Below are 21,817 nucleotides of genomic sequence, written 5' to 3' on the forward strand. Positions count from 1 at the left end.
AGGGTCTATATATAGTGAAGTCCCTTTGACCAGGGTTTATATATAGTGAAGTCCCTTTGACCAGGCCCAACAGGGCTCTTTAGCTCAGTGGGCTAAAACGGCCTTGACGAACCTGTTCGGTGAACCACCTGATGAATCAGTTATTTTGTGGTGTGAAGACCAGATTCCCAGACTTCAGCTCAGTAGCATTTCCCCAGTATTTTACATTGTTCCTAACTTCTCTTCTCTTTCCTCCCTCTTTTCTATCCTTTCTCTCTCTCTCTCTCTCTCGCGCGCTCTCTCGCTCTCTCTCTCTTCTCTCTCTCTCTCTTCTCTCTCTCTCTCTTCTCTCTCTCTCTCTCTCTCTCTCTCTCTCTTCTCTCCCTCTCTCGCTCTCTCTCTCTCTGTTCTCTCGCTCTCTCTCTCGCTCTCTCAGGACGGAGACGGTGGTGGAGAAGATGCTCACCAACTGGATGTCCATCTGTCTCTACTCCTTCCTCAAGGTGTGCGTGAAGCTGAACATTTTTTCCTGACTTCCTCATTACCCACAGAAATGTGTCAAATCAAATATGTATTTGTCACATACACGTGTTTAGCAGGTGTAGCGAAATGCTTGTGTTGTCATAAATACCTGTGTGTATCTGACTCTCCTACTGTGTGCCCCTGTAGGAGGTGGCTGGGGAGCCCTTGTATATGCTGTACAGAGCCATCAAGTACCAGGTGGATAAGGGACCAGTAGACGCTGTGACGGGGAAGGCCAAGCGCACCCTGAACGACAGCCATCTACTGAGAGAGGACATCGACTACTGCTCCATCGTACGTCTCTCGTTACATCATCAGAAATACATCTTCTTCTTTTGAACCGTTTCCAAATAGATTTGTTGTGGCTGATGCCTGGAAGAGAGAAGTCACTCCACTTCGTATGAAGACGTCTGAGTCCACCTTAAATCCACGGATACACTTCAGCTGCATTTGAAATGGCACCCTATTCCCTATATAGTATAGACCCATATAGACCATAGGGCTCTGGTCTAAAGTAGTGCACTATATAGGGAATAGGGTGCCATAGGGCTCTGGTCTAAAGTAGTGCACTATGTATGGAATAGGGTTCCATAGGGCTCTGGTCTAAAGTAGTGCACTATGTAGGGAATAGGGTTCCATAGGGCTCTGGTCTAAAGTAGTGCACTACATAGGGAATATGGTTCCATTTCACATACTACCCTCTCTCTCTCTCTCTAACTCTTTACTGCTATCTCCTCTGTCTGGTCAGACTCTGGTGGTGAAGGTTTGTTTGTGTGTTGACATCGTCCCCCCTCCTCTCTCCTCTGGTCAGACTCTGGTGGTGAAGAGTGGTGTGGAGGTGCAGCCGTGTCCCGTCAAGGTGTTGGACACCGACACCATCACACAGGTCAAAGACAAGATCCTAGACCAGATCTATAAAGGAGCTCCCTTCTCACAGAGACCTGCTGCAGACTCACTAGACCTGGGTAAGGAACTGAGGACCCTGTGTAAGGAACTGAGGACCCTGGGTAAGGAACTGAGGACCCTGGGTAAGGAACTGAGGACCCTGGGTAAGGAACTGAGGACCCTGGGTAAGGAACTGAGGACCCTGGGTAAGGAACTGAGGACCCTGGGTAAGGAACAGGGACCCGAGGCCTGGGTAAGGAACAGAGGCCCGGGTAAGGAACAGGGACCCGAGGCCCGGGTAAGGAACAGGGACCCGAGGCCCGGGTAAGGAACTGAGGACCCTGGGTAAGGAACTGAGGACCCTGGGTAAGGAACAGGGACCCGAGGCCTGGGTAAGGAACAGGGACCCAAGGCCCGGGTAAGGAACTGAGGACCCTGGGTAAGGAACTGAGAGACCTGGGTAAGGAACTGAGAGACCTGGGTAAGGAACTGAGAGACCTGGGTAAGGAACTGAGAGACCTGGGTAAGGAACTGAGAGACCTGGGTAAGGAACAGGAACAGAGTCCCGGGTAAGGAACAGGAACAGAGTCCCGGGTAAGGAACAGGAACAGAGTCCCGGGTAAGGAACAGGAACAGAGTCCCGGGTAAGGAACAGGAACAGGGACCGAGGCCCGGGTAAGGAACAGGGACCGAGGCCCGGGTAAGGAACAGGGACCGAGGCCCGGGTAAGGAACAGGGACCGAGGCCCGGGTAAGGAACAGGGACCGAGGCCCGGGTAAGGAATAGAGGCCTGGGTAAGGAACAGGGAATAGTTGTCTATGGCTATTGTTACCTCAATGAATATAATAGCAAAACTCTACTAATGAATTTGATGTTTTAATTGGTGGTCAACGTGGTGTTTTAATTGGTGGTCAACGTGGCGTTTTAATTGGTGGTCAACGTGGCGTTTTAATTGGTGGTCAACGTGGTGTTTTAATTGGTGGTCAACGTGGCGTTTTAATTGGTGGTCAACGTGGCGTTTTAATTGGTGGTCAACGTGGCGTTTTAATTGGTGGTCAACGTGGCGTTTTAATTGGTGGTCAACGTGGCGTTTTAATTGGTGGTCAACGTGACGTTTTAATTGGTGGTCAACGTGGTGTTTTAATTGGTGGTCAACGTAATGTTTTAATTGGTGGTCAACGTGGCGTTTTAATTGGTGGTCAACGTAATGTTTTAATTGGTGGTCAACGTAATGTTTTAATTGGTGGTCAACGTAATGTTTTAATTGGTGGTCAACGTGATGTTTTAATTGGTGGTCAACGTAATGTTTTAATTGGTGGTCAACGTGGTGTTTTAATTGGTGGTCAACGTGACGTTTTAATTGGTGGTCAACGTAATGTTTTAATTGGTGGTCAACGTGGCGTTTTAATTGGTGGTCAACGTGGCGTTTTAATTGGTGGTCAACGTGGCGTTTTAATTGGTGGTCAACGTGATGTTTTAATTGGTGGTCAACGTGATGTTTTAATTGGTGGTCAACGTGATGTTTTAATTGGTGGTCAACGTGGCGTTTTAATTGGTGGTCAACGTGGCGTTTTAATTGGTGGTCAACGTGGCGTTTTAATTGGTGGTCAACGTGGCGTTTTAATTGGTGGTCAACGTGGCGTTTTAATTGGTGGTCAACATGATGTTTTAATTGGTGGTCAACACACCAGTTCTGGTTTCCAGAACCTTTAGTAAGAAATACTGAACCCAGTTAGCTTGTAAAGCACCATTCATACAAGGTTACTCTGCAAACAGAGATCTGGGTATGTGACGGAGATGGTTGTATGAACCAGGCTCAGGGCTAACTTGCCCGAGACCTGAAGAATCGCGTTAGCTCCCAAAGCTAATCACTAGGCTTGAGCTCACCGGGCTAGCACGGTCTTGTAACTTTCAGGTAACCAGGGTTCGAACACAGGCATTCTGTCCTGAGGATGTTTTCGTCGCTGATATGAGGTGAATGTGATTTTCGTCGTCAGAATGGAGATCGGGGCAGGCGGGTCACCTGACTCTGTCAGACGATGACGTCACAGCAGTCGTCCAGGGACGCTGGAAGAAACTCAACACTCTGCAGCACTACAAGGTACCACACACACACACACACACACACACACACACACACACACACACACACACACACACAACCCCTACACACACACACAACCCCTACACACACACACACACAACACACACACACACACAACCCCACACACACACACACACACACACAACCCCACACACACACACACACACACAACCCCTACACACACACACACACACACCCCTACACTACACACACACACACACACAACCCCTACACACACACACACACACACAACCCCTACACACACACACACACAACCCCTACACACACACACACACACACAACCTACACACACACACACACACACACACACACACACACAACACACACACACACACACACAACCCCTACACACACACACACACACACAACCCTACACACACACACAACCCCTACACACACACACACACACAACCCCTACACACACACACACACACACACAACCCCACACACACACACACACACACACAACCCTACACACACACACACACAACCCCTACACACACACACACAGACACACAACCCCTACACACACACACCCCTACAGGGCAACCCCTACCCCACGCGACCCCTACCCCTACCCCACGCTATATATAGTGAAGTCTACCCCACGCGCGCGAGCCCCTACCCCTACCCCTACCCCTAATTGCGACCCCTACCCCTACGCGACCCCTACCCCTACGTGACCAACGACCCCACACACACACACACACACACACTGATGAGATCTGCTAAAGTAATTGTTTTCTCTCCTCAGGTGCCAGACGGAGCGACCGTGGCTCTGATCCCCAGATCAGCTGTCGTCATGGGGATACCCCAGGTCTACCAGACTGGAGAGAGTAAACACTGTTATACTACTGTAGAACCTGTTATACTACTGTAGAACCTGTTATACTACTATAGAACCTGTTATACTACTATAGAACCTGTTATACTACTATAGAACCTGTTATACTACTATAGAACCTGTTATACTACTATAGAACCTGTTATACTACTATAGAACCTGTTATACTACTATAGAACCTGTTATACTACTATAGAACCTGTTATACTACTGTAGAACCTGTTATACTACTATAGAACCTGTTATACTACTATAGAACCTGTTATACTACTATAGAACCTGTTATACTACTATAGAACCTGTTATACTACTATAGAACCTGTTATACTACTATAGAACCTGTTATACTACTATAGAACCTGTTATACTACTATAGAACATGTTATACTACTATAGAACCTGTTATACTACTATATAGAACCTGTTATACTACTATAGAACCTGTTATACTACTGTAGAACCTGTTATACTACTGTAGAACCTGTTATACTACTATAGAACATGTTATACTACTATAGAACCTGTTATACTACTATAGAACCTGTTATACTACTATAGAACATGTTATACTACTATAGAACACCAGGGTCTATGTTATACTACTATAGAACCTGTTATACTACTATAGAACCTGTTATACTACTATAGAACCTGTTATACTACTATAGAACCTGTTATACTACTATAGAACATGTTATACTACTATAGAACATGTTATACTACTATAGAACCTGTTATACTACTATAGAACATGTTATACTACTATAGAACCTGTTATACTACTATAGAACCTGTTATACTACTATAGAACCTGTTATACTACTATAGAACATGTTATACTACTATAGAACCTGTTATACTACTATATAGAACCTGTTATACTACTATAGAACCTGTTATACTACTGTAGAACCTGTTATACTACTGTAGAACCTGTTATACTACTATAGAACATGTTATACTACTATAGAACCTGTTATACTACTATAGAACCTGTTATACTACTATAGAACATGTTATACTACTATAGAACATGTTATACTACTATAGAACCTGTTATACTACTATAGAACCTGTTATACTACTATAGAACCTGTTATACTACTATAGAACCTGTTATACTACTATAGAACCTGTTATACTACTATAGAACATGTTATACTACTATAGAACATGTTATACTACTATAGAACATGTTATACTACTATAGAACATGTTATACTACTATAGAACATGTTATACTACTATAGAACATGTTATACTACTATAGAACCTGTTATACTACTATAGAACCTATTATACTACTGTAGAACCTGTTATACTACTGTTATTTTACTATAGAACCTGTTATACTACTATATAGAACATGTTATACTACTATAGAACATGTTATACTACTATAGAACATGTTATACTACTATAGAACCTGTTATACTACTATATAGAACCTGTTATACTACTATAGAACCTGTTATACTACTATATAGAACCTGTTATACTACTATAGACCCTGTTATACTACTGTAGACCCTGTTATACTACTGTAGACCCTGTTATACTACTGTAGACCCTGTTATACTACTGTAGACCCTGTTATACTACTATAGAACCTGTTATACTACTATATAGAACCTGTTATACTACTATAGAACCTGTTATACTACTATATAGAACCTGTTATACTACTATAGAACCTGTTATACTATAGAACCCGTTATACTACCGTAGCACCCGTTACACTACCGTAGCACCCGTTATACTACCGTAGCACCCGTTATACTACCGTAGCACCCGTTACACTACCGTAGCACCCGTTATACTACCGTAGCACTCGTTACACTACCGTAGCACCCGTTACACTACCGTAGCACCCGTTACACTACCGTAGCACCCGTTACACTACCGTAGCACCCGTTATACTACTATATAGAACCTGTTATACTACTATAGAACCTGTTATACTACTATAGAACCCGTTATACCCTGTTACCCTGTGTCTCCCTCTATAGTGGTACCCTGTTCCTCTGTTTCTCCCTCTATAGTGGTACCCTGTTTCCCTGTGTCTCCCTCTATAGTGGTACCCTGTTACCCTGTGTCTCCCTCTATAGTGGTACCCTGTTACCCTGTGTCTCCCTCTATAGTGGTACCCTGTTCCCCTGTCTCCCCCTCTATACTGGTACCCTGTTCCCCTGTCTCCCCCTCTATACTGGTACCCTGTTACCCTGTGTCTCCCTCTATAGTGGTACCCTGTTACCCTGTGTCTCCCTCTATCTATAGTGGTACTCTGTTCCCCTGTGTCTCCCTCTATAGTGGTACCCTGTTACCCTGTGTCTCCCTCTATAGTGGTACCCTGTTACCCTGTGTCTCCCTCTATAGTGGTACCCTGTGTCTCCCTCTATAGTGGTACCCTGTTACCCTGTGTCTCCCTCTATAGTGGTACCCTGTTCCCCTGTGTCTCCCTCTATAGTGGTACCCTGTTACCCTGTGTCTCCCTCTATAGTGGTACCCTGTTCCCCTGTCTCCCCCTCTATACTGGTACCCTGTTACCCTGTGTCTCCCTCTATAGTGGTACCCTGTTACCCTGTGTCTCCCTCTATCTATAGTGGTACCCTGTTACCCTGTGTCTCCCTCTATAGTGGTACCCTGTTACCCTGTGTCTCCCTCTATAGTGGTACCCTGTTTCCCTGTGTCTCCCTCTATAGTGGTACCCTGTTCCTCTGTGTCTCCCTCTATAGTGGTACCCTGTTCCCCTGTGTCTCCCTCTATAGTGGTACCCTGTTACCCTGTGTCTCCCTCTATCTATAGTGGTACCCTGTTCCCCTGTGTCTCCCTCTATAGTGGTACCCTGTTACCCTGTGTCTCCCTCTATAGTGGTACCCTGTTACCCTGTGTCTCCCTCTATAGTGGTACCCTGTTCCCCTGTCTCCCCCTCTATACTGGTACCCTGTTACCCTGTGTCTCCCTCTATAGTGGTACCCTGTTACCCTGTGTCTCCCTCTATAGTGGTACCCTGTGTCTCCCTCTATAGTGTTACCCTGTGTCTCCCTCTATAGTGGTACCCTGTTACCCTGTGTCTCCCTCTATAGTGGTACCCTGTTCCCCTGTGTCTCCCTCTATAGTTGTACCCTGTTCCCCTGTGTCTCCCTCTATAGTTGTACCCTGTTACCCTGTGTCTCCCTCTATAGTGGTACCCTGTTACCCTGTGTCTCCCTCTATACTGGTACCCTGTTCCTCTGTGTCTCCCTCTATAGTGGTACCCTGTTCCTCTCGGTAGTATTTTCAGATTTGCCCTGTGTGTCCCTCTATAGTGGTGCCCTGTTACCCTGTGTCTCCCTCTATAGTGGTACCCTGTTACCCTGTGTCTCCCTCTATAGTGGTACCCTGTTACCCTGTGTCTCCCTCTATAGTGGTACCCTGTTACCCTGTGTCTCCCTCTATAGTGGTACCCTGTTCCCCTCGGTAGTATTTTCAGATTTGCCCTGTGTCTCCCTTTATACTGGTACCCTGTTCCTCTCGGTAGTATTTTCAGATTTGCCCTGTGTGTCCCTGTATGGAACTGTAAGTGTGTCCCTCTGTGTTCTCCGTAGAGATGCCCATGTTGGAGGGGGGGGAGGGGCTGAGACTGTGGCACCTGGTGAAGTCCAACGAGGAACCAGAGGTCCCCAAACACAGCAGCATGAGAGAGAGGGAGAGGGCCAAGGCCATACCAGAGATATACCTGACACGACTACTATCTATGAAGGTAGGTACACACACACACACACACACACACACACACACACACACACACACACACACACACACACACACACACACACACACACAGAGGGAGAGGGCCAAGGCCATACCAGAGATATACCTGACACGACTACTATCTATGAAGGTAGGTACACACATACACACACACACACAGAGGGAACGGGTTCAGGCTATACCAGAGTGCATATCATAAGTATTCACATTTCAGCACGACAATAACCTAAAATACAAGACCAAATCTACATTGGAGTTTCTCACCAAGAAGACGATGAAACGGTCCTGAGTGGCCGAGTTACAGTTTTGACTTAAATCGGCTTCAACATCTTTGGCAACACTTGAAAATGGCTGTCTAGCAATGATCAACAACCAATTTGACAGAGCTTGAAGAATACACAAATAAATCATGTGCAAATATTGTACAATCCAGGTGTGTAAAAGCTCTTAGAGACCACCAGCTGTAAGGCGATTCTAACTATAAGGCGATTCTAACTATAAGGTGATTCTAACTATAAGGTGATTCAAACTGTAAGGCGATTCAAACTGTAAGGCGATTCAAACTGTAAGGCGATTCAAACTGTAAGGCGATTCTAACTATAAGGTGATTCTAACTATAAGGTGATTCTAACTATAAGGTGATTCTAACTGTAAGGCGATTCTAACTATAAGGTGATTCTAACTATAAGGTGATTCTAACTATAAGGTGATTCTAACTATAAGGTGATTCTAACTATAAGGTGATTCTAACTATAAGGTGATTCTAACTGTAAGGCGATTCTAACTATAAGGTGATTCTAACTATAAGGTGATTCTAACTATAAGGTGATTCTAACTATAAGGTGATTCTAACTATAAGGTGATTCTAACTATAAGGTGATTCTAACTATAAGGTGATTCTAACTATAAGGTGATTCTAACTATAAGGTGATTCTAACTATAAGGTGATTCTAACTATAAGGTGATTCTAACTGTAAGGTGATTCTAACATGTAAGGTGATTCTAACTATAAGGTGATTCTAACTATAAGGTGATTCTAACTGTAAGGTGATTCTAACTATAAGGTGATTCTAACTGTAAGGTGATTCTAACATGTAAGGTGATTCTAACTATAAGGTGATTCTAACTATAAGGTGATTCTAACTGTAAGGTGATTCTAACTATAAGGTGATTCTAACTATAAGGTGATTCTAACTATAAGGTGATTCTAACTATAAGGTGATTCTAACTGTAAGGTGATTCTAACATGTAAGGTGATTCTAACTATAAGGCGATTCTAACTATAAGGTGATTCTAACTATAAGGTGATTCTAACTATAAGGTGATTCTAACTATAAGGTGATTCTAACTGTAAGGTGATTCTAACATGTAAGGTGATTCTAACTATAAGGCGATTCTAACTATAAGGTGATTCTAACTATAAGGTGATTCTAACTGTAAGGTGATTCTAACATGTAAGGTGATTCTAACTATAAGGTGATTCTAACTGTAAGGTGATTCTAACTATAAGGTGATTCTAACTGTAAGGTGATTCTAACATGTATTGACTCATAGGGGGTTTGAATACTTTATGTAAATCCAATACAATACAAATAACAAAAATGTATATTTTTATTCAATCCGTGTTGAATTCAGCCTGTAACACAACACAATGTGGAAGAAGTCAAAGGGTAGGAATACTGACACGAGACCCATCAATGCATCTGATGTTTTAAGTTATTGTCCTGCTGAAAGGTGAATTCATCTCCCAGTGTCTGGTGGAAAGCAGACTGAACCAGGTTATTGTCCTGCTGAAAGGTGAATTCATCTCCCAGTGTCTGGTGGAAAGCAGACTGAACCAGGTTATTGTCCTGCTGAAAGGTGAATTCATCTCCCAGTGTCTGGTGGAAAGCAGACTGAACCAGGTTATTGTCCTGCTGAAAGGTGAATTCATCTCCCAGTGTCTGGTGGAAAGCAGACTGAACCAGGTTATTGTCCTGCTGAAAGGTGACTTCATCTCCCAGTGTCTGGTGGAAAGCAGACTGAACCAGGTTATTGTCCTGCTGAAAGGTGACTTCATCTCCCAGTGTCTGGTGGAAAGCAGACTGAACCAGGTTTCCTCTAGGATTTTGCCTGTGTTTAGCTCCCTTCTGTTTCTTTTTTTTTTATCCTGAAAAACTCTCCAGTCCTTAACGATGACAAGCATACCCATAGCAGGATGCAGCCACCACTATGATTGAAAATATGAAGAGTGATACTCAGTAATGTGTTGGATTTGACCCAAACATAACACTTTGCCACATTTTTTGCAGTTTTACTTTAGTTTATTGCAAACAGGACGCATCCTTTTCACTCTGTCATTTAGGTCCGTATTGTGGAGTAACTACAATGTTGTTGATCCATCCTCAGTGTTCTCCTATCACAGCCATTAAACTCTGTAACTGTTTTAAAGTCACCATTGGCCTCATGGTGAAATCCCTGAGCGGTTTCCTTCCTCTCCGGCAGCTGAGTTAGGGAGGATTCCTGTATCTCTGTAGTGACTGAGTGTATTGATTCACCATCCAAAGGATAATTAATAAAAAGGATTGGACCTCTTTTCAATTTCCACCTAAAATGACCCAAATCTAACTGCCTGCCTTGATACCATTTGAAAGGAAACGAGAGTGGGCCCTACTGTCGAGAGAGGGGGGAGGAGGGGAGAGTGGACCCTAACTGTCGGGGGGAGGAGGGGGAGAGTGGACCCTACTGTCGGGGAGGAGGGGGAGAGTGGACCCTACTGTCGGGGGGGGAGGAGGGGGAGAGTGGACCCTACTGTCGGGGGGAGGAGGGGGGAGAGTGGACCCTAACTGTCGGGGGGGAGGAGGGAGATTGGACCCTACTGTCGGGGGAGGAGGGGGAGAGTGGACCCTACTGTCGGGGGAGGAGGGGGAGAGTGGACCCTACTGTAAGGGGGAGGAGGGGAGTGGGCCCTACTGTCGGGGAGAGTGGGCCCTACTGTCGGGGAGGAGGGAGAGTGGGCCCTACTGTCGGGGGGGAGGGGGAAGAGTGGACCCTACTGTCGGGGGGAGGGGGAGAGTGGACCCTACTGTCGGGGGAGGAGGGGAGAGTGGACCGAGGCCCCCTACTGTCGGGGGGGGGAGGAGGGGAGGTGGACCCTACTGGGGGGGAGGAGGGGGAAGTGGACCCTACTGTCGGGGGGAGGAGGGGAGAGTGGACCCTACTGTCTGGGGGGAGGAGGGGGAGAGTGGACTAACTGTAAGGGGGGGAGGGAGGTGGAGACCCTAACTAGGAACAGGGGGGGGAGGAGGGGGGAGAGTGGACCCTACTGTCGGGGGGAGGAGGGAGGAGAGTGGGCCCTACTGTCGGGGGAGGAGGAGGAGGGGGGAGCGGGCCGATACTGTCGGGGGAGGAGGGGAGCGGGCCATACTGTCGAGGGGGAGGGGGGGAGTGGGCCCTACTGTCGGGGGGAGGGGGAGAGTGGGTCCTACTGTCGGGGGAGAGTGGACCCTACTGTCGGGGGAGGAGGGAGGAGTGGGCCCCTACTGTCGGGGGAGGGAGGGAGAGTGGACCCTACTGTCGGGGGAGGAGGGGGAGAGTGGACCCTACTGGGGGGGGGAGGAAGGGAGAGTGGACCCTACTGTGGGGGAGGAGGGGGAGAGTGGACCCTACTGTCGGGGGAGGAGGGGGAGAGTGGACCCTACTGTCGGGGGGGGAGGGGGTGAGTGGGCCCTACTGTAATTGGGGAGGAGGGGAGTGGGCCCCTACTGTCGGGGGAGAGTGGGCCCTACTGTCTGGGGGGAGGAGGGGGAGAGTGGACCCTACTGTCGGGGGGGGAGGAGGGGAGCGGGCCATACTGTCGGGGAAGGAGGGGGAGAGTGGACCCTACTGTCGGGGGAGGAGGGGAGCGGACCCTACTGTCGGGGAGAGCGGGCCCTACTGTCGGGGGGAGAGAGGGCCTACTGTCGGGGGGAGAGTGGGCCCCTACTGTCGGGGGAGAGAGGGCCCTACTGTCGGGGGAGAGTGGGCCCTACTGTCGGGGAGAGTGGGCCCTACTGTCTGGGGGAGAGTGGGCCCTACTGTCGAGGGGGAGGAGGGGGGAGAGTGGACCCTACTGTCGGGGGAGGAGGGGGAGAGTGGACCCTACTGTCGGGGGAGGAGGGGGAGAGTGGACCCTAACTGTCGGGGGAGAGTGGGCCCTACTGCCGGGGGAGGAGGGGGAGAGTGGGCCCTACTGTCTGGGGGAGGGGGAAAGTGGGCCCCTACTGTCGGGGGAGGGAGGGGGAGAGTGGGCCCTACTGTGGGGGGAGGAGGGGGAGAGCGGGCCCTACTGTCGGGGGGAAGTGGGCCCTCCACTGTCGGGGGGAGGAGGGGAGAGTGGGCCCTACTGTCGGGGGGAGGAGGGGGTGGACCCTAATGGGGGGAGGGGGGAGAGTGGACCCTACTGTCGGGGGAGGAGGGGAGCGGACTCTACTGTCGGGGGGAGGGGAGGGGAGCGGGCCCTACTGTCGGGGGAGGGAGGAGCGGGCTCTACTGTCGGGGGAAAGGGGGGAGAGAGGGCCCTACTGTCGGGGGAAGAGAAGGGAGCGGGCTCTACTGTCGGGGGAGGAGGGGGAGAGTGGACCCTACTGTCGGGGGAGGAGGGGAGAGTGGACCCCTACTGTCGGGGGGGAGGAGGGTTAGTGGGCCCCTACTGTCGGGGGAGGGGGGAGAGTGGACCCTACTGTCGGGGGAGGAGGGGGAGAGTGGACCCTACTGTCGGGGGAGGAGGGGAGAGTGGACCCTACTGTCGGGGGAGAGTGGGCCCTGAAAACTGTCGGGGAGGAGGGGGGAGAGTGGACCCTACTGTCGGGAGGAGGGGAGCGGGCCATACTGTCGGGGGGAGGAGGGGGCGGGCCATACTGTCGGGGGGAGGAGGGAGCGGGCTCTACTGTCAGGGGAGGAGGAGGAGCGGACCCTACTGTCGGGGGAGAGCGGGCCCTACTGTCGGGGGAGAGAGGGCCCTACTGTCGGGGAGAGTGGGCCCTACTGTCGGGGGGAGGAGGGGTGCGGGCCCCTACTGTTCCATTTAGGGGGCGGGCCCTACTGTCGGGGGAGGAGGGGGGAGAGTGGGCATTCCCTACTGTCGGGGGGGAGGGGGAGAGTGGACCCTACTGTCGGGGAGGAGGGGAGAGTGGACCCTACTGTCGGGGGGGGAAAGGGGGAGAGTGGACCCTACTGTCGGGGGGGGGAGGGGGAGAGTGGACCCTACTGTCGGGGAGAGTGGGCCCTACTGTCGGGGGGGAGGAGGGGGAGAGTGGACCCTACTGTCGGGGGGAGGAGGGGAGCGGGCCATACTGTCGGGGGAGGAGGGGAGCGGGTCATACTGTCGGGGGGAGGAGGGGAGCGGGCTCTACTGTCAGGGGAGGAGGGGAGCGGACCCTACTGTCGGGGGAGAGCGGGCCCTACTGTCGGGGGAGAGAGGGCCCTACTGTCGGGGGAGAGTGGGCCCTACTGTCGAGGGGAGGAGGGAGCGGGCCCTACTGTCGGGGGGAGAGAGGGCCCTACTGTCGGGGGAGAGTGGGCCCTACTGTCGGGAGAGAGGGCCCTACTGTCGGGGGAAAGTGGGCCCTACTGTCGGGGGAGAGTGGGCCCTACTGTCGGGGGAGGAGGGGGAGAGTGGACCCTACTGTCGGGGAGGAGGGGAGAGTGGACCCTACTGTCGGGGGAGAGTGGGCCCTACTGTCGGGGGGAGGAGGGGGAGAGTGGGCCCTACTGTGGGGGGAGAGAGGGCCCTACTGTCGGGGGGAGGGGGGAGAGTGGGCCCTACTGTCTGGGGGAGGAGGGGGAAAGTGGGCCCTACTGTCGGGGAGGAGGGGGAGAGTGGGCCCTACTGTCGGGGGAGGAGGGGGAGAGTGGGCCCTACTGTCGGGGGGAGAGTGGCCCCCTGTCGGGGGGAGGAGGGGGAGAGTGGACCCTACTGTCGGGGGAGGAGGGGGAGAGTGGACCCTACTGTCGGGGGAGGAGGGGGAGAGTGGACCCTACTGTCGGGGGAGGAGGGGAGAGTGGACCCTACTGTCGGGGGAGGAGGAGGGGGGAGAGTGGACCCTACTGTCGGGGGAGGAGGGGAGCGGGCCATACTATCGGGGGAGGAGGGGAGCGGGCTCTACTGTCGGGGGGAGGAGGGAGCGGGCTCTACTGTCAGGGGGAGGAGGGAGCGGACCCTACTGTCGGGGAGAGCGGGCCCTACTGTCGGGGGGAGAGAGGGCCCTACTGTCGGGGGGGAGAGTGGGCCCTACTGTCGGGGGAGGGGGGGAGAGTGGGCCCTACTGTCGGGGGGAGGAGGGGGAGAGTGGGCCCTACTGTCGGGGGGAGAGTGGGCCCTACTGTCAGGGGAGGAGGGGAGAGCGGGCCCTACTGTCGGGGGAGAGAGGGCCCTACTGTCGGGGGAGGAGGGGGGAGAGTGGGCCCTACTGTCGGGGGGAGGAGGGAGAGTGGACCCTACTGTCGGGGGAGGAGGGGGGAGAGTGGGCCCTACTGTCGGGGGGAGAGTGGGCCCTACTGTCGGGGGAGGAGGGGGAGAGCGGGCCCTACTGTCGGGGGAGAGAGGGCCCTACTGTCGGGGGAGGAGGGGGAGAGTGGGCCCTACTGTCGGGGAGAGTGGGCCCTACTGTCAGGGGAGGAGGGGAGAGCGGGCCCTACTGTCGGGGGAGAGAGGGCCCTACTGTCGGGGGAGGAGGGGAGAGTGGGCCCTACTGTCGGGGGGAGGAGGGGAGAGTGGACCCTACTGTCGGGGGAGGAGGGGGAGAGTGGGCCCTACTGTCGGGGGAGAGTGGGCCCTACTGTCGGGGGAGGAGGGGAGAGTGGGCCCTACTGTCGGGGGAGGAGAGTGGGCCCTACTGTCGGGGGAGAGAGGGCCCTACTGTCGGGGGGGAGGAGGGGGAGAGTGGGCCCTACTGTTGGGGGGAGGGGGGGAGAGTGGGCCCTACTGTCGGGGGGAGAGTGGGCCCACTGTCGGGGGAGAGTGGGCCCTACTGTCAGGGGAGGAGGGGGAGAGCGGGCCCTACTGTCGGGGGAGAGAGGGCCCTACTGTCGGGGGAGGAGGGGGAGAGTGGGCCCTACTGTCGGGGGAGGAGGGGGAGAGTGGACCCTACTGTCGGGGGAGGAGGGGGAGAGTGGGCCCTACTGTCGGGGGGGGAGTGGGCCCTACTGTCGGGGGAGGAGGGGGGAGAGTGGGCCCTACTGTCGGGGGAGAGTGGGCCCTACTGTCGGGGAGAGTGGGCCCTACTCCAGGGGGGAGCGGGCCCTACTGTCGGGGGGAGAGGGGGGAGAGTGGGCCCTACTGTCGGGGGGAGGAGGGGGAGAGTGGGCCCTACTGTCGGGGGAGAGTGGGCCCTACTGTCGGGGGGAGAGTGGGCCCTACTGTCAGGGGAGGGGGGAGAGCGGGCCCTACTGTCGGGGGGAGAGAGGGCCCTACTGTCGGGGGGAGGGGGAGAGTGGGCCCTACTGTCGGGGGAGGAGGGGGAGAGTGGACCCTACTGTCGGGGGGAGGGGGGAGAGTGGGCCCTACTGTCGGGGGAGAGTGGGCCCTACTGTCGGGGGAGGAGGGGGAGAGTGGGCCCTACTGTCGGGGGGGAGAGTGGGCCCTACTGTCGGGGGAGAGTGGGCCCTACTGTCGGGGGAGAGCGGGCCCTACTGTCGGGGGGAGAGAGGGCCCTACTGTCGGGGAGGAGGGGGAGAGTGGGCCCTACTGTCGGGGGAGGAGGGGGGAGAGTGGACCCTACTGTCGGGGGGAGGAGGGGGAGAGTGGGCCCTACTGTCGGGGGAGGGGAGAGTGGCCCTACTGTCGGGGGGGAGAGTGGGCCCTACTGTCGGGGAGGAGGGGGAGAGTGGACCCTACTGTCGGGGGGGGAGGAGAGTGGACCCTACTGTCGGGGGAGAGTGGACCCTACTGTCGGGGGGAGGAGGGGGAGAGTGGACCCTACTGTCGGGGGAGAGTGGACCCTACTGTCGGGGGGAGAGTGGGCCCTACTGTCGGGGAGAGAGGGCCCTACTGTCAGGGGGGAGGAGGGGGAGAGTGGGCCCTACTGTCGGGGGAGGAGGGGGAGAGTGGGCCCTACTGTCGGGGGGGAGGAGGGGGGAGAGTGGACCCTACTGTCGGGGGGAGGAGGGGGAGAGTGGACCCTACTGTCGGTGGGAGGAGGGGGAGAGTGGACCCTACTGTCGGGGGGGGAGAGGGCCCTACTGTCGGGGGGAGGGGGGGAGAGTGGGCCCTACTGTCGGGGGAGGAGGGGGAGAGTGGACCCTACTGTCGGGGGAGGAGGGGGGAGAGTGGGCCCTACTGTCGGTGGGAGGAGGGGGAGAGTGGGCCCTACTGTCGGGGGAGAGTGGGCCCTACTGTCGGGGGGAGGAGGGGAGAGTGGACCCTACTGTCGGGGGGGAGGAGGGGGGAGAGTGGACCCTACTGTCGGGGGAGGAGGGGAGAGTGGACCCTACTGTCGGGGAGGAGAGTGGACCCTACTGTCGGGGGAGAGTGGACCCTACTGTCGGGGGGAGGAGGGGGAGAGTGGACCCTACTGTCGGGGGGGAGAGTGGACCCTACTGTCGGGGGGAGAGTGGACCCTACTGTCGGGGGAGAGTGGGCCCTACTGTCGGGGGGGGAGAGAGGGCCCTACTGTCAGGGGGGAGGGGAGAGTGGGCCCTACTGTCGGGGGAGGAGGGGGAGAGTGGGCCCTACTGTCGGGGGAGGAGGGGGAGAGTGGACCCTACTGTCGGGGGAGGAGGGGGGAGAGTGGACCCTACTGTCGGGGGAGGAGGGGGAGAGTGGACCCTACTGTCGGGGGAGGAGGGGGGAGAGTGGACCCTACTGTCGGGGGAGGAGGGGGAGAGTGGGCCCTACTGTCAGGGGAGAGTGGGCCCTACTGTCGGGGGAGGAGGGGGAGAGTGGACCCTACTGTCGGGGGAGGGGGGGAGCGGGCCATACTGTCGGGGGGAGAGAGGCCTACTGTCGGGGGAGAGTGGGCCCTACTGTCGGGGGAGAGTGGGCCCTACTGTCGGGGAGGAGGGAGAGGGCCCTACTGTCGGGGGGAGGAGGGGAGCGGGCCCTACTGTCGGGGGGAGGAGGGGAGCGGGCTCTACTGTCGGGGGAGAAGGGGAGAGAGGGCCCTACTGTCGGGGGAAGAGGGGAGCGGGCTCTACTGTCGGGGAGAAGGGGGAGAGTGGGCCCTACTGTCGGGGAGGAGGGGGAGAGTGGGCCCTACTGTCGGGGAGAGTGGGCCCTACTGTAAGGGGGGGAGGAGGGGGAGAGTGGGCCCTACTGTCGGGGGAGGAGGGGAGAGTGGGCCCTACTGTCGGGGGGGAGGAGGGGGAGAGTGGACCCTACTGTCGGGGGAGGAGGGGGAGCGGGCCATACTGTCGGGGGAGGAGGGGAGCGGGCCATACTGTCGGGGGGAGGAGGGGAGCGGGCTCTACTGGGGGGGAGGAGGGGAGCGGACCCTACTGTCGGGGGGAGAGCGGGCCCTACTGTCGGGGGGGGAGAGAGGGCCCTACTGTCGGGGGTAGGAGGAGCGGGCTCTACTGTCAGGGGAGGAGGGGGAGCGGACCCTACTGTCGGGGGAGAGGGCCCTACTGTCGGGGGAGAGTGGGCCCTACTGTCGGGGAGAGAGGGCCCTACTGTCGGGGGGAGAGTGGGCCCTACTGTCGGGGGAGGAGGGGAGCGGGCCCTACTGTCGGGGGGAGGAGGGGAGCGGGCCCTACTGTCGGGGGAGGAGGAGCGGGCTCTACTGTCGGGGAGAAAGGGAGAGAGGGCCCTACTGTCGGGGGAAGAGGGAGCGGGCTCTACTGTCGGGGGAGAAGGGGAGAGAGGGCCCTACTGTCGGGGGAGAGTGGGCCCTACTGTCGGGGAGGAGGGGGAGAGTGGGCCCTACTATCGGGGGAGGAGGGGGAGAGTGGGCCCTACTGTCGGGGGAGGAGGGGAGTGGGCCCTACTGTCTGGGGGGGAGAGTGGGCCCTACTGTCTGGGGAGGAGGGGGGAGTGGGCCCTACTGTCAGGGGAGAGTGGGCCCTACTGTCGGGGGAGGGGGGGAGAGTGGACCCTACTGTCGGGGGGAGGAGGGGAGCGGGCCATACTGTCGGGGGGGGGAGAGAGGGCCCTACTGTCGGGGGAGAGTGGGCCCTACTGTCGGGGGAGAGTGGGCCCTACTGTCGGGGGAGGAGGGGAGCGGGCCCTACTGTCGGGGAGGGGGGGAGAGTGGACCCTACTGTCGGGGGGAGGAGGGGGAGAGTGGGCCCTACTGTCAGGGGAGAGTGGGCCCTACTGTCGGGGAGGAGGGGGAGAGTGGACCCTACTGTCGGGGGAGGAGGGGGGGCGGGCCATACTGTCGGGGGAGAGAGGGCCCTACTGTCGGGGGAGAGTGGGCCCTACTGTCGGGGGGAGAGTGGGCCCTACTGTCGGGGAGGAGGGGAGCGGGCCCTACTGTCGGGGGAGGAGGGGGAGCGGGCCCTACTGTCGGGGGGGGAGGGAGCGGGCTCTACTGTCGGGGGGAGAAGGGGGAGAGAGGGCCCTACTGTCGGGGGAAGAGGGGAGCGGGCTCTACTGTCGGGGGAGAAGGGGGAGAGTGGGCCCTACTGTCGGGGGAGGAGGGGAGAGTGGGCCCTACTGTCGGGGGAGAGTGGGCCCTACTGTCGGGGGGAGGAGGGGGAGAGTGGGCCCTACTGTCGGGGGAGGAGGGGGAGAGTGGGCCCTACTGTCGGGGGAGGAGGGGGAGAGTGGACCCTACTGTCGGGGGGAGGAGGGGAGCGGGCCATACTGTCGGGGGAGGAGGGGAGCGGGCCCTACTGTCGGGGTAGGAGGGGAGCGGGCTCTACTGTCAGGGGAGGAGGGGAGCGGACCCTACTGTCGGGGGGAGAGCGGGCCCTACTGTCGGGGGGAGAGAGGGCCCTACTGTCGGGGGAGAGAGGGCCCTACTGTCGGGGGGAGAGTGGGCCCTACTGTCGGGGGAGAGGGCCCTACTGTCGGGGGGAGAGTGGGCCCTACTGTCGGGGGAGGAGGGGAGGGCCCTACTGTCGGGGGGGGGGAGGAGGGGAGCGGGCCCTACTGTCGGGGGAGGAGGGGAGCGGGCTCTACTGTCGGGGAGAAGGGGGAGAGGGCCCTACTGTCGGGGGAAGAGAGGGGAGCGGGCTCTACTGTCGGGGGAGAGGGGAGAGAGGGCCCTACTGTGGGGGGGAGAGTGGGCCCTACTGTCGGGGGGAGGAGGGGGGAGTGGGCCCTACTGTCGGGGGAGGAGGGGGAGAGTGGGCCCTACTGTCGGGGGGAGGAGGGAGTGGGCCCTACTGTCGGGGGGAGTGGGCCCTACTGTCGGGGGGAGGGGGAGAGTGTACCCTACTGTCGGGGGGAGGAGGGGGAGAGTGGACCCTACTGTCGGGGGGGGGGGAGAGTGGACCCTACTGTCGGGGGGAGGAGGGGGAGAGTGGACCCTACTGTCGGGGGGAGGGGGAGAGTGGACCCTACTGTCGGTGGGAGGAGGGTGAGAGTGGACCCTACTGTCGGTGGGAGGAGGGGAGAGTGGGCCCTACTGTCGGTGGGAGGAGGGGGAGAGTGGGCCCTACTGTCGGGGGGGAGAGTGGGCCCTACTGTCGGGGGAGAGTGGGCCCTACTGTCGGGGGAGAGGGCCCCACTGTCGGGGGAGAGTGGGCCCTACTGTCGGGGGAGAGTGGGCCCTACTGTCAGGGGAGGAGGGGGAGAGCGGGCCCTACTGTCGGGGGAGAGAGGGCCCTACTGTCGGGGGGGAGGGGGGAGAGTGGGCCCTACTGTCGGGGGAGGAGGGGGGAGAGTGGACCCTACTGTCGGGGGGAGGAGGGGGAGAGTGGGCCCTACTGTCGGGGGGAGAGTGGGCCCTACTGTCGGGGGAGAGTGGGCCCTACTGTCGGGGGGAGGAGGGGGAGAGTGGACCCTACTGTCGGTGGGAGGAGGGGTGAGAGTGGACCCTACTGTCGGTGGGAGGAGGGGGAGAGTGGGCCCTACTGTCGGGGGAGGAGGGGGAGAGTGGACCCTACTGTCGGGGGAGGAGGGGGGGAGAGTGGGCCCTACTGTCGGGGGGAGGAGGGGAGTGGCCCTACTGTCGGGGGGAGAGTGGGCCCTACTGTCGGGGGGAGGAGGGGGAGAGTGGACCCTACTGTCGGGGGAGGAGGGGGGGAGAGTGGACCCTACTGTCGGGGGGGGGGGGAGAGTGGACCCTACTGTCGGGGGAGGAGGGGACCCTACTGTCGGGGGGAGGAGGGGGAGAGTGGACCCTACTGTCGGGGGGAGGAGGGGGAGAGTGGACCCTACTGTCGGTGGGAGGAGGGGGGAGAGTGGGCCCTACTGTCGGTGGGAGGAGGGGTGAGAGTGGACCCTACTGTCGGTGGGAGGAAGGGGGAGAGTGGGCCCTACTGTCGGTGGGAGGAGGGGGAGAGTGGGCCCTACTGTCGGGGGGAGAGTGGGCCCTACTGTCGGGGGAGAGTGGGCCCTACTGTCAGGGGGAGGAGGGGGAGAGCGGGCCCTACTGTCGGGGGGAGAGAGGGCCCTACTGTCGGGGGGAGGAGGGGGAGAGTGGGCCCTACTGTCGGGGGAGGAGGGGGAGAGTGGACCCTACTGTCGGGGGAGGAGGGGGAGAGTGGGCCCTACTGTCGGGGGGAGTGGGCCCTACTGTCGGGGGGGAGAGTGGGCCCTACTGTCGGGGGAGGAGGGGGAGAGTGGACCCTACTGTCGGTGGGAGGAGGGGTGAGAGTGGACCCTACTGTCGGTGGGAGGAGGGGGAGAGTGGGCCCTACTGTCGGTGGGAGGAGGGGGGGAGAGTGGACCCTACTGTCGGGGGAGGAGGGGGAGAGTGGGCCCTACTGTCGGGGGGGAGGGGGGTGGGCCCTACTGTCGGGGGGAGAGTGGGCCCTACTGTCGGGGGAGGAGGGGGAGAGTGGACCCTACTGTCGGGGGGAGGAGGGGGAGAGTGGACCCTACTGTCGGGGGGGAGGGGGGAGAGTGGACCCTACTGTCGGGGGGAGGAGGGGGAGAGTGGACCCTACTGTCGGGGAGGAGGGGAGAGTGGACCCTACTGTCGGTGGGAGGAGGGGTGAGAGTGGACCCTACTGTCGGTGGGAGGAGGGGAGAGTGGGCCCTACTGTCGGTGGGAGGAGGGAGAGAGTGGGCCCTACTGTCGGGGGGAGGGGGGAGAGTGGGCCCTACTGTCGGGGGGGAGGAGGGGGAGAGTGGGCCCTACTGTCGGGGGGAGGGGAGAGTGGGCCCTACTGTCGGGGGAGGAGGAGAGTGGACCCTACTGTCGGGGGGGAGGAGGGGAGAGTGGACCCTACTGTCGGTGGGAGGAGGGGGAGAGTGGACCCTACTGTCGGTGGGAGGAGGGGGGAGAGTGGACCCTACTGTCGGTGGGAGGAGGGGGGAGAGTGGGCCCTACTGTCGGTGGGAGGAGGGGAGAGTGGGCCCTACTGTCGGGGGAGGAGGGGAGCGGGCTCTACTGTCGGGGGAGAAGGGGGAGAGAGGGCCCTACTGTCGGGGGAGAGTGGGCTCTACTGTCGGGGGGAGGGGAGTGGGCTCTACTGTCGGGGGAGGAGGGGAGTGGGCCCTACTGTCGGGGGAGAGTGGGCCCTACTGTCGGGGGAGAGTGGGCCCTACTGTCGGGGGAGGAGGGGAGTGGGCCCTACTCTCGGGGGAGGAGGGGAGCGGGCTCTACTGTCGGGGGAGGAGGGGAGCGGGCCCTACTGTC

The 21,817-nt window shown here is 57.3% G+C and overlaps 1 protein-coding gene across 1 annotated transcript in view; it reads left to right on the top strand.

Moving 5' to 3' along the window:
• Positions 1-418: 418 nt before the first annotated feature.
• LOC115123529 (plexin-B3-like) overlaps positions 419-21,817 on the top strand; it is a 61,022-nt gene continuing 39,623 nt past the window's right edge. Inside the window, exons 1-6 of the mRNA XM_065005113.1 lie at positions 419-482; positions 649-795; positions 1,313-1,466; positions 3,384-3,487; positions 4,266-4,347; positions 7,943-8,097. Coding sequence (XP_064861185.1) covers positions 438-482; positions 649-795; positions 1,313-1,466; positions 3,384-3,487; positions 4,266-4,347; positions 7,943-8,097 — 687 coding nt within the window. The 5' untranslated portion in view covers positions 419-437. The remainder of the gene's footprint in view (positions 483-648; positions 796-1,312; positions 1,467-3,383; positions 3,488-4,265; positions 4,348-7,942; positions 8,098-21,817) is intronic.

The sequence above is a fragment of the Oncorhynchus nerka genome, linkage group LG20 (assembly GCF_034236695.1).
Source record: "Oncorhynchus nerka isolate Pitt River linkage group LG20, Oner_Uvic_2.0, whole genome shotgun sequence".
Classification (NCBI taxonomy): domain Eukaryota; kingdom Metazoa; phylum Chordata; class Actinopteri; order Salmoniformes; family Salmonidae; genus Oncorhynchus; species Oncorhynchus nerka.